The 13,068-nt window shown below is 36.3% G+C and overlaps 1 protein-coding gene across 1 annotated transcript; it reads right to left on the bottom strand.

Annotated features, from left to right (window-relative positions):
* Nucleotides 1–8,229: 8,229 nt before the first annotated feature.
* On the bottom strand, nucleotides 8,230–12,400 carry LOC148579114 (zinc finger BED domain-containing protein RICESLEEPER 2-like). The gene is made up of 7 exons (XM_088488633.1): nucleotides 12,344–12,400; nucleotides 11,873–12,097; nucleotides 11,686–11,714; nucleotides 10,906–10,959; nucleotides 9,977–10,430; nucleotides 9,687–9,892; nucleotides 8,230–9,550 (listed from the first exon to the last, which is right to left on the bottom strand). The coding sequence occupies exons 1-7, from the start codon at nucleotides 12,398–12,400 to the stop codon at nucleotides 8,230–8,232; spliced, it is 2,346 nt and encodes a 781-aa protein (XP_088344759.1).
* Nucleotides 12,401–13,068: the final 668 nt, after the last annotated feature.

The following is a 13,068-nucleotide window of genomic DNA, read 5'->3' as shown; positions in this document are numbered from 1 at the left end:
ACTAAGCTTTTGAGGGGGAAAGAACTTGGCTAAGAAAGTCGTGACCAGCTTTTTCCAAGAGTTCAGACTAGCTTTAGGTTGAGAGTCCAACCATATTCTAGCTCTGTCTCTTACAGCAAATGGGAAAAGCATAAGCCTGTAGACCTCGGGATCAACCCCATTGGTCTTAACAGTATCACAGATCTACAAGAATTCAATTAAGAATTGAAAAGGATCTTTAGATGGAAGTCCATAAAACTTGCAGTTCTGTTGCATCAGAGAAACTAATTGAGGTTTAAGCTCAAAATTGTTTGCTCCAATGGCAGGGATTGAGATACTTCTTCCATGTAAATTGGAATTTGGTGCAGTAAAGTCACCAAGCATCTTCCTTGCATTGTTATTATTTTCGGCCATGTCTCCTTCTTTTTCGAAAATTTCTGTCAGATTTTCTCCAGAGAGTTGTGCTTTAGCTTCCCTTAGCTTCCTCTTCAGAGTTCTTTCAGGTTCAGGATCAGCTTCAACAAGAATGTTCTTATCCTTGTTCCTGCTCATATGAAAAAGAAGAAAACACAAAAGAAAATATGGAATCCTCTATGTCACAGTATAGAGATTCCTTTATGTGAGTAGAAGAAGATAGGAATAGAAGAAGGAGAATCCAAACACAAGGGTAAGGAGTGGGTTCGAATTCTTAGATGAAGAGGAGTGTTAGTAAAAAAATAAAATAATTAGAAGGAGATGAGAGGGGGAATGAATTTCGAAAATTAAATAAATTAAAATAGAAATATTTTTGTTTTTAACTAAAAATTAAAGTCAAAATTCAAAAATTAAAAAGAAAAATTGAAATTAAATTAAATTTAAAACAATTAATTAATTAAAAAGGAATTTTGAAAAAGAGAAATGTGATTTTCAAAAATTAAAGATAGAGAGTTAGTTAGGTAGTTTTGAAAAAGATATGATTGAAACAAAAAGATAGGATTAGTTTGAAAAAGATTTGAAAATCAATTTTTAAAAAGATAAGAGGTTAGAAAAGATTTTGAAATTGATTTTGAAAAAGATGTGATTGAAACTTATTTTGAAAAAGATTTGAAAAAGAAATTCAAAAAGATTTGATTTTTGAAATCAAAGTTGATTACTTGACTAACAAGAAACTAAAAATATATGATTCTAGAGTTTAAAGATTGAACCTTTCTTACTAGGCAAGTACAAACTTAAAAATTTTGAATCAATCATATTAATTGTTAGCATTAATTTCGAAAATATGAAATAAAAATAAAAAAATATTTTGAAAATCAATCATAAAGTTTTCGAATATATGAAGGAAAAAATGAAAAAGATTTGATTTTTGAAAAAGATTTGAAAAAGATAGAATTTTTAAATTGAAAATTTGATTTGACTCATAAGAAACAACTAAATTTTAAAAAGTTTTGAAAAAATCAACTCAAATTTTCGAATTTGATGAGAATAAAAAGGGAAAGATATTTTTTTTTATTTTTGAATTTTTAATGATGAAAGAGAAAAACACAAAATTGACACAAAACATAGAAATTATGAATCAAAACAACTAATGCATGCAAGAACACTTTGAATGTCAAGATAAACACCAAGAACACTTTGAATGTCAAGATGAACATCAAGAACATATTTTTGAAAATTTTTAAGAAAAGAAAAACATGCTAGATACCAAACTTAAAAATTTTTATTCTTTAGACACTAATAATTCAAGAATGCATATGCAAAATAAGAAAAGACACAACATTAAAATTTAAAGATCAAACAAGAAGACTTACCAAGAACAACTTGAAGATCATGAAGAACATATGCATGAGTTTTCGAAAAATGCAAGAAAGAGATAAACATGCAATTGACACCAAACTTAAAACTTGACACAAGACTCAAACAAGAAACATAAAATTATTTTTGATTTTATGATTTTAAAGATTTTTTTGGTATTTTTCGAAAATTATTTTGAAAAAGAAAATAAGGATTTCGAAATTTTTAATAGGAATTCCAGGAATCTTGCCATGTTAGTCTAAAGCTCCAGTCCAGGAATTAGACATGGCTTACTAGCCAGCCAAGCTTTCAGTGAAAGCTCCGGTCCAAAACACTAGACATGGCTAATGGCCAGCCAAACTTTAGCAGATACAAATCAGACATACAACAGCTGATACTTCATCCAACTTCATTCTATGCTGATAAGTGGAAGCCCCAGTCCGAATGAATTAGACATGGCTTTACAGCCAGTCAGGCTTCAACATGCTTCATGAAACACTAGAATTCATTCTTAAAAATTCTGATTAAAATATATTTTTGAAAATATTTAATTAATTTTTTATATTTTTTATTTTTTCGAAAATAAGAATAATAAAAACAAAAATGTTAAAATTAAAATAAAGTTACCTAATCTGAGCAACAAGATGAACCGTTAGTTATCCAAACTCGAACAATCCCCGGCAACGGCGCCAAAAACTTGGTGTCCGAAATCGTGATCGTTCCTCCCCGGCAACGGCGCCAAAAACTTAATACGCATGTTCATATTCTTAATTCTTTTTCACAACTTCGTACAACTAACCAGCAAGTGCACTGGGTCGTCCAAGTAATAAACCTTACGTGAGTAAGGGTCGATCCCACGGAGATTGTCGGCTTGAAGCAAGCTATGGTCACCTTGTAAATCTCAGGTAGGCGGATTCAAATGGTTTTATGAATTGATAAGTAAAAGATAAATAAAATATAACTAGGATAGAGATACTTATGTAATTCATTGGTGAGAATTTCAGATAAGCGTATGAAGATGCTTTCGTTCCTCTTGAACCTTTGCTTTCCTGCTGTCTTCATCCAATCAATCCTACTCCTTTCCATGGCAAGCTGTATGTTGGACATTACCATTGTCAATGGCTACTTCCCGTCCTCTCAGTGAAAATGGTCCAAGATGCTCTGTCACAGCACGGCTATTCATCTGTCGGTTCTCGATCATACTGGAATAGAATTTACTATCCTTTTGAGTCTGTCACTACGCCCAGTACTCGCGAGTTTGAACCTCGTCACAGCCATCCCTTTCCAGATCCTACTCAGAATACCACAGACAAGGTTTAGACTTTCCGGATCACGAGAATGGCCATCCATGGGTTCTAACTTATACCACGAAGACTCTAATAACTCGGACTCGGTCCCCTGTATTAGATATCTAAGAGATACTCATTCCAGCTTGTTTGCATGTAGAACGGAAGTGGTTGTCAGGCACGCGTTCATAGGTGAGAATGGTGATGAGCGTCACATAATCATCACATTCATCATGTTCTTGGGTGCAAATGAATATCTTAGAAGAGGAATAAGCTTGAATTGAATAGAAAAATAATAGTACTTTGTATTAATTCATGAGGAACAGCAGAGCTCCACACCTTAATCTATGGTGTGTAGAAACTCTACCGTTGAAAATACATAAGTGATAATAGGGTAGATATGGCCGAGTGGCCAGCCTTCCATGGAGGTCTAGAGTTCTAAAAATGATCAAAAGATGTTCCAAGGATGTTCAAAAGATGTAAATACAATAGTAAAAAGTCCTATTTATACTAAACTAGTTACTAGAGTTTACAGAGATAAGTAAATGATACAGAAATCCACTTTCAGGGCCCACTTGGTGTGTGCTTGGGCTGAGCATTGAGCTTTACACGTGTAGAGGCTTCTCTTGGAGTTGAACACCAGTTTGTAACCTGTTTCTGGCGTTTAACTCCACTTTGCAACCTGTTTCTGGTGTTTGACTCCAGAATGCAGCATGGAACTGGCGTTGAACGCCAGTTTGTGTCATCTAAACTCGGGCAAAGTATGGACTATTATATATTTCTGGAAAGCCCTGGATGTCTACTTTCCAACTCAATTGAGAGAGTGCCATTTGGAGTTCTGTAGCTCCAGAAAAGCCACTTTGAGTGCAGAGAGGTCAGAATCCAACAACATCTGCAGTCCTTTTTCAGCCTGAATCAGATTTTTGCTCAGGTCCCTCAATTTCAGCCAGAAATTACCTGAAATCACAGAAAAACACACAAACTCATAGTAAAGTCTAGAAATGTAATTTTTATTTAAAAACTAATAAAAATATAATAAAAACTAACTAAATCATACTAAAAACTATGTAAAAATAATGCCAAAAAGCGTATAAATTATCCGCTCATCACTTCCATTATCACGGGTTCATTCATTCTTCGTTTGGAATTTCTTTGGTGCTAAGATTCTTGTGATCTGCTGCTGTTCCGGTGCCTAATGTGATGTCGGTTTGGCGATCTCTCGTTCCTTTACTCTTTTTGCAATACGATTTGAGAGATTGCTTCACTTGTGTGCTCCGGTTGGTAGTGTTCCTTAGAGGAGATCCGATCCTCCAAGGTCTGCATCCGATCTTGGAGCTCTTAAATGATCTAATTCACTTGCTCTCCCAGACCATCGAGCGTTCTACTTTTGTAGAGATGTGGTCTCTCGCAGTGGTTGTTTTTTATGATTGTGATTTGGTTTGGCGTGGGTGACGCTAGCTATCCTCTCATGAGGTAGGGATTGCCATCATTCCGTAGTTCACGCTCTAGTGAATTTGGGTGGTCATTGTGACTTGAAAGCTGCTCCCCGCGTTCGTTCGCCATGCCACTAAGTTCTGCAAGTCCCCATAGACGTCGTCAATGTACAGGAGGTTATTTGTACGGGTTGAGTAAGAGATTGGCAACTTGTGGGTCTTCATGATGGCACAATCCGAGCTCTGAAGTGGCGAGGGTGGTACCTGCAAAGACACTCCGATGTTCAAGTCAGAATAGATCTAAAAGGGGTGTGTGAGAGGAATAAGTGAGTACCTAAGGGGGCCTTTGACTCCCATTTATATAGCTTGTGGTAGTTATCTTATGTTATCTTTGTTTAGCTAAGATAATGGATGAATTTGAATTTGAATGTTGGGTCAGGATATTGAAAGTTATTGATCTGTCTTTGGGCCGTGAGGATGACCCAATATTAGGATTTCTGGTTTCGATAACCATTCTGAGGAAGGACCTGGAGATCGAATCCAGAACAGAAGGGATATTTCAAAAATCAGGAGGCATGTTTTGAATCTCATTTTAACTTCACCTAAAAAAATATCAAAATTAATTTGAGGATCGAAATATTTTTTATAGATATCCACATACTCAATGTTTTTATTTAACTAAGGTGTATCTCGTCTATCTAAGAGATTAGCTACATAAGAACACATTTCTCACTTAAAGAAATGATATATGGTAGAAATAAATCAGCGGAACATATTTGAATAGATAAGAGAAATTGTAGTTCAACTTTTCTTGCTAGAATACTTTATGATATGGCTATTATAACTCAATCAAAATGTTATAAATCGGCCCTATACGTTATAACTCGGCTTCATGCGTTATAACCCATTCAAAAGTTATAACTCGGTCTCGCACACTAAAACATATATCATAAAGTCCTGATATGATATTACTCTTTTTTAATACAAATGATTCACAACTACTAATATCTGGTCCCACATATAAAGGAGGTAAGATACTTTATCAAAGGGAGGATCATACTTTTACACATTAACTGACTTAAGTATCAGAGTGCCTTTTGCAGGTACCCTCCCCCTTTGTTCTTTCTGCACCAAGACGTATCTCTTCATGGACAAGAAGCTCGTAGTCGAGATAAGAAGCTCGGAGTTGATTGTCAAGAGAATGAGCTATACCTAGTCAATCCATGCAAGAACAATTGGCGCCACCGTGGAACCTAAGAAATAAAACCCCTTTCTCCCTTTTTTAGACCCGAAAATTTCCTTATTTGCCTATGGCTGATCAACCTTCTCCAACGCCATTCGAGCTTCTCCGGATGGTAACTGAGTTACAACAGGCCAATAAGCACATGGCGGAGAAAAATCAAAGAATGGCAAACCAAAAAGCTGAGTTGACCAATGCTCGGATTGAAAATAATGACGATCATAATGAGATATCAGAAGATGAGAACACAATTTTGATCCAACACAGGTGTTTGAAACTCAACAACACAAAGAAGACCGGCAAGCCAATGACAACGACGGATTGGACAATTCCGTTGGTCCATTCACTGCTGATGTCATGAACTTTCAAATGCACAAGAGGTTCACTTTTCCGACAACCTTCACTCCTTATGATGGATTGGGCGACCTAAAGAAGCACATCGAGAAATTCCGATCTATAATGATAGTAAACGGTGCTTATGACCCTGTTTTATGTCATTATTTTTCTACCTTTTTAGACGGTCCTGCACATGATTGGTTTTGTTCTTTGCTTGCAGATTCTATTTCTCGTTTTCAGGAATTGGCGAAGCTATTTGAAGATCAGTTCACTGCATCTTCTATTTATCTACATGATTCTGATTACCTGAATATAAACAAGCAAGGACAAAATGAAAGCCTGAAAGACTATATTACTCATTTTACAAACGTGGCAATTACTATACCAGATCTTCACCCTGAGGTGCATTTACATGCCATCAAGAGCGGACTTCGGCCAAGAAATTTCTAAGAAGCAATCACGGTAGCAAAACCCAAAACACTCGCCGAGTTTTGTGAGAAGGCTAAAGGTCAAATGGAGATTGAGGATCTCCATCAAGCTCGAAAATCAGAAAAAATGAACAGTAACAAGGAAGAGGATAAATCTCGGGAAAGTAAGAAGACTTTTAATCTAACACTCCATTATGACTCATATACATAGTTCAACACAAAGAGAGAGGAGATAATCAAGGAAATCCTAAATGCAAAGCTCATCAAGCCTCCTCGAAAAGCTGGTAATTATCAAGACACGAAGAATGCGGATAAGTTCAAAATTGCAGTTTCCACCAAAAGCATGGACACACTACTAATGAGTGTGTTATTGCCAAAGACCTATTAGAGCAACTAGCCCGACAGGGCCATTTGGACAAATACATTAGCGACCACAGTCAAAAATGAACAACACACTCTGCCGACCATTCCTCCACAATACAATATTCTTGAGACAAGGAGAAGACGACTCGTAATTATCCTAACCAACCACGAGCAGTGATTAATTGCATATCCGGGGGATTCGCAGGTGGAGGGACTTCAAACTCTGCCCAAAAACGTACCTACTAAGCTATGTGATAAACCGCTATTTTACAGTTTATTTTGTACTGAATTGAGTGGATTTTATCTATTATTCTCACACATACGCATATAAATTGCATGTTTAACATTTTCCTTCCTAATTTTGTGCTGTAATTGAAAACATGCTTCTTTGGCCTTAAAATTACTAATATTTAATCTTCTCTTATTACCATTCGATGCCGTGATATGTGTGTTAAGTGATTTCAGGTTTTCCAAGGCAGGAATGGCTTAGAGGATGGAAAGGAAGCATGAAAAAGTGGAAGGAACACAATAAAATGAAGTTTTGAGAAGCTGGCAGCGACGCGCACGCGTGGACTACGCGTACGCGTGAATGGTGAAGCAGACAAGCGACGCATACGCGTGACCAGGATTTTGTCAAGCGACGCGTACGCGTGACAGAGCGTCACGTGCTGCGTTTAACAGAAGACGATGGGGGCGATTTTGGGTTGATTTTGGACCCAGTTTCAAACCCGAAAGTGAAGATTAGAGGCTGCAGAATGGAGCTGGAAGGGGGGAATCAATCATTCAACATTCATTCACACAAAAAATAGGTTTTAGATGTAGTTTTCTTAGGGATGGCAACGGGCCCTCCATGGGGACGGGGACATGCCCCCCGCCCCCCGCCCCCAATATCTGTCCCGTCCCCGCCCCCTCCCCATGACGGGTAACGGGGACCCTGTATCCGCCGGGGACCTAGGTCTCCGCGGATTTTTGTAAAAATTAAAAAAAATTGAGAAAAATGAAAAAAATTAGAGAAAATCAAAGATAATCCTCAATTGTCATTACAAACATAATATCCATAGTCTTTAAAGACTTAAATAGCAATAACAACAAACATAATAATTTAAACATATCCATAAACAACCAAATATTACATAAATAACCAACCATATTCATAAACAACCAAATAAAGTTCATGACATGACATCATAAAAATATAATTCCACCATCTCAATCTTTCTTTCATTCCGTAATGGTAGAATCTGACTTACTTGACTCCTACAGCAACAAGAAAGCAATTTAAAGTTAAAATCATATAATAACTCAATAAGTTAATAATATAAAAACATAGTGTGTTATATGTGATTTAATAGTTTACTTACGTCAACATCTCCTTCAATATTATGAATTGTGTATCACTCAAATCCTATGTTCGTTGTGGTGCCAAATTCATTCCAAAGCCAATCTTGATTACACATTAGAGCCTCTAATGTGTCCGGACGCAACCTACTACGATGTGGCGTAACAAATCGACCACCCGTACTAAATGAAGATTCAGAGGCAACGGTAGAGATAGGAATCGCCAAAAAATCCCTAGCAATAGCTTGCAAAGTAGGAAACTTCGCTCCATTTGACTTCCACCAATTTAAGATATCAAAATCATGTTCATTTTGTGGTACCGGTCTCTCTTCAAGATAATAATCCAACTCACTCTTTGTATCAATAAATGCGGATTCCTCACTTACATGTGCAGCAAAATCAGCTTGCCAATCTTCATGACTAAACTTCCTCCCCTTTGAACTTAAAGGAATTGAAGGTGGTGGCGGTATATCTAATTGAGCAGCTTGGTCTCTCTCTCTTCCCTTTGTTGCATATTCTAAAACTAAATCTTGCACTACCCTTTTCACTTGACCAATTACAACACATGCCTCCGTCTCACCATATATTTTACGAAAAAAGAAATTCAATAAATACATCTTGTACCTAGGATCCAAAAGAGTCCCAATAGCCATAACTGTATTAATCACACCCCAATACTTTTCAAACTTAGTTATCATACTAGTAGCCATCATTTCAATTATCTCATTTTCACAATGTTTCCACTCCATCAAAGCCAACTTAATCACACAAACCTTAGGAAAATAAAGATTTGATGTAGGATAAGTTGTTCCAGAAAACAATTCAGTCACATCAAAAAATATCCTCAATCTTTGAAAAATCTCATCCGCCATATCCCAATCTTTCTCACTAGGCAAAGATTTATATTGACTCTCACGCAATGACAATCTTTCAAATACATCTCTATACATAATTGCAACTTCAAGCATAAAAAATGTTGAATTCCACCTAGTTTTACAATCAAGACAAAGATTTTTTGTGTAGGATATTTTAACTTGCGCACATGTTTCCTTAAATTTTTCTTCTCTTTTAGGTGTTGCAGTCCAATAATGAACACTATCCCTCACCCTTTCAATAGCATGTGAAATAAGTTGTAACCCATCCTTGACAATCAAATTTAATATATGCGCACAACATCGCATGTGAAATAATTTACCACCCAAGATGAAGTTTCTATGTGACGTTTTAGTCAAAATATTATCAATCATAACGTCATTAGTATTGCAATTATCAACAGTCAAAGTGGATACCTTCCTATCAAGATTCCAATCCATCAAACAATCCACAAGAACCTTTGAAAGTACCTCAGCCGTGTGGGGAGCCGGCACATATATAAACCTGTAATGATAATTTAGTACAATTATAAACAAGACAGCTTTGCAATTGTACACAAGAACATATCACAATTATATAAACAAGACAGCTTTGCAATTATATAAACATTCGGAAGTACCTATAATGATAATATTATTACCTGATAAGACGGCTTTGCAATTTCCAAGAATCATCAATGTAATGAGCCGTGATTACCATATAACCTTTGTTTTGGTTGCTTGCTGTCCACATATCAGTCGTAATTGGAATTCGACTTTTATTACGCTCAAGGACATTCATTGTCTTCGATCTCTCATCATTGTAGAGCTTCAAGATGTCACTCTTTAAAGTGTTGCGAGTAATCACCTTGAAGAGAGGTTGCAAAGCATTGCAAAATCGTCAAAACCCAATGTGGTCCACAATGGATAGCGGATACTCGTGAAGACAAACCATAACTGATAACTCTTTCCTTGTATTTTCTTGGTCGAAGGTATATGCACTAACCACAACTGTTTCCCCACTAGTTGTTGGAGTTGTCTTCATCATACACTGTCTTATATCTCTAGTGGTGCGGAGCTTGCAGCTTTTGAAGTGATCACGCAAGTGTGAAGTACCTTGTTTTGGGTCACCAAGTAGCTTCGATTTGCAATAATTGCATTCAGCTTTTAATTTTTCCTTGATTTCCACAATCTTAAAGTGATTCCACACTTCAGAGGCCAACTTCCTCTTTCGAACACTACTTGTAGAGTTTGTCGTTCCTTCATTAGTAGTTGTGGTATCCGTTGGGGGTTCTTGAGGTTGAGATTGAGGAGCCTCTTGTGTAGTTTGAATATTAGTGCCTATAGGTTCCTCCGATGGAGTACTCTTCTCAAGAGTATTACTCAATGAATCCGAAGAAGACATTCTATAAATCATGAAATATAAATCATGAATTAAAATCACATAAATCCAACTCAGATATTTCGATAATAAATTTTTTGTTGTATTAAACTAACAAGTAAAATAATAAATTTCTATATTATGGATCACAAAGACACAAACTAATAGACAAATTGAAAGGTTAATGGAAAGTTAGGAACAGACTAAAGGGAAAAGGTGCAATAATTGATATTGACATTCAAGCCATCACCAGGAAAAAAAGAGTTACTAACATAAAGGAACACCATTCGAGATTAATATAAACAACAAAACATCTTACACTATTATCATGTCAAAGTAATAAATCAACATTTTTATTAATCATTTTTAATTTTCCTCCCCAGCTTCCATTTCAAGTTACTCAAAATTTGGGTTTATACACTCAACCTCTCTATTGTTTTCTCTTAAACATCTATACAAGATATAGACAACCATCTTATTCCTTCATTCTAACTCCTTACCTACTGACTCTGAATACCTTTCCCTTTACTTTCTTCTTCACTCTCACATAAAGCCTAACATATTAGTTAAATAAATATTTAATATCACCAGGAAAGTAAATCTGGCAACAGTTCTCTTCCAACATATCAAAATTTATAATGACAAGATGAACTTAAACTTCAGCAAACTCCAACTGCACCCTCGCATTTTGAATTACAGTCACAGAAAATTTAAATCAACTCTAACACAATTACTTGTTAAACTTTCTAGGAAATTTATATAACCTTAACTAGTTCAACACAATTTAATGTACATAGGTAGGATAGGCAACTTAGATGTTTCCATGATTTCTTCATGTTTAATGAAACTTTCATATGTACTTATGCTAGATCTTACTTGGTTTGTGTTAAATTATTTAGCCAGTTTAAAATCCTTTATGCATTTTCTCCCCTTTGTTTTCATATGCTTTTCAGTTCTCATATTCACCACTTGATGGGAAAAAGAAAGTAACAATTGTTTTCTATCAAATCTGCATTGATGGAAAGTAACAAATCAATATTTTTCAATTTTTTGTTCATCTCGTTGATATAAAAAACTTGGGTTGCATCCTAAAAAATTGATCACTTGCCAGATCTCATTGACCAAAAGTCCAAAATTGATTGCCATATCCATAAGCAGAGAGTGTATAAGCAGAGAAGCATAGAAACGAATTGAAGAGTATAATATGGGAATTAAAAAATTTGTTTCATAAATATTGTTGGGTTTAATTTGCTCAGATCTTGAAATATAAATTAAACAACCAGATATTCATAGTCGAAAATTCATTAACCTAATCAGAAATTCACAAATTAGTTAACCTAATCAGAAATTCACAAATTCAAAACTTAGAAATCCAGAAATTCAAAACACAAAAATTTCTTACCCTAATTCAGAAATCTAATTTCAGAAAAGAGGATGGAAGACCAGCGAAGACCAGGGCTAACATACCTGAACCTGACGGAGAAAAGGGGAAGGAAGACCAGCGAAGACCGGCGATGCGAAGAGGAAGACCCGCGGCGGTGAGCTCGACTGCCTCGACACCTTCAGTGAGTGAACCAAGCCACTCAAGGGGTCTGGGGTGAGAGGTGGCGCTGAGGGACCAGAGGTTGAAAGGCGGCGGGCGACGGTTGGCGGTCGGCGGTCAGCAGAAAGGAGCCAGGAGGGGCTGAGCCGCTGAGGGTTTGAGGAGGAGTGGAGAGTTCAGTTCTCTGTCTCTCTGAAGCAAGGAATGTGACGGCTAGGTTAGGTTTGAACAATGGTTGATGGTTTACATATTATATATGAGGGTATTTCTGTCTTTTTACACAAACGGGGATTTAACGGGTCCCCACGGGGTGGGGACCTCTACCCCCACCCCCGCCCCGTTTATTATACGGGGCCCTGTCCCCCGTCCCCGCGAGTAGAAAAAACCCCCCATACCTGCTCCCCGACGGGTAAATCCCTGTGGGTACCCGCCCCGCTGGGAATTTTTGCCATGCCTAAGTTTTCTAGAGAGTAGGTTTTAGGGTTCTTAGGTTTAAATATTCTCAATTTCAGATTTCTACTTTACTTTAATTTAGTTTCTCTTCTACTCTTAATTATTCCAACACTTTAGTTTCTCTTCTCTTGTTAATTTATTTATTCTCCCATTTAGTTTATGAACTCTTATGTTACTCTCAATTCCCTTTTTAATGCAATCTTATGTTTAATGTTTAAGGCTTCTTTATTTAATTGTTGGTTGTTGATTTGTTGCAATTGTTAGTCTTAGGTTTTATTATTCCTTGTTAATTTTCTATGCTTTTATTTTGTGCCCACCAAGTGTTTGATAAAATGCGTGGTTGGATTCTAAATTAGATTTTTGTATTCTTAGCTTTGATTGAGTATTTAGAGACTCTTGAGTTATCAAAAGTCTTTTGTTGAATGGTAATTGAGACTTGCTAGTTGACTTGAGCTTCACTAACTCTAGTCTTTGATTAGGACTTGTGAACTCAAGTTGAATTGCTTACTTGACTTACCTTCAATTGTTAGAGGTTAACTAAGTGAGAGCAAAAGGCTACCATCACAAGTGACTATGATAATGAGGATAGGAATTCCAATTCTCAATCCCTGCTAAGACTTTTCTTAGTTGTTACATTATTTTCTTGTTATTTACATTCCTTGCTTAT

The sequence above is a fragment of the Arachis ipaensis genome, chromosome B10 (assembly GCF_059453495.1).
Source record: "Arachis ipaensis isolate K30076 ecotype BB chromosome B10, ASM5945349v1, whole genome shotgun sequence".
Classification (NCBI taxonomy): Eukaryota; Viridiplantae; Streptophyta; class Magnoliopsida; order Fabales; family Fabaceae; genus Arachis; species Arachis ipaensis.
Note: the sequence above shows the minus strand (reverse complement) of the source record. Positions and strands in the feature narration are given on the sequence as shown.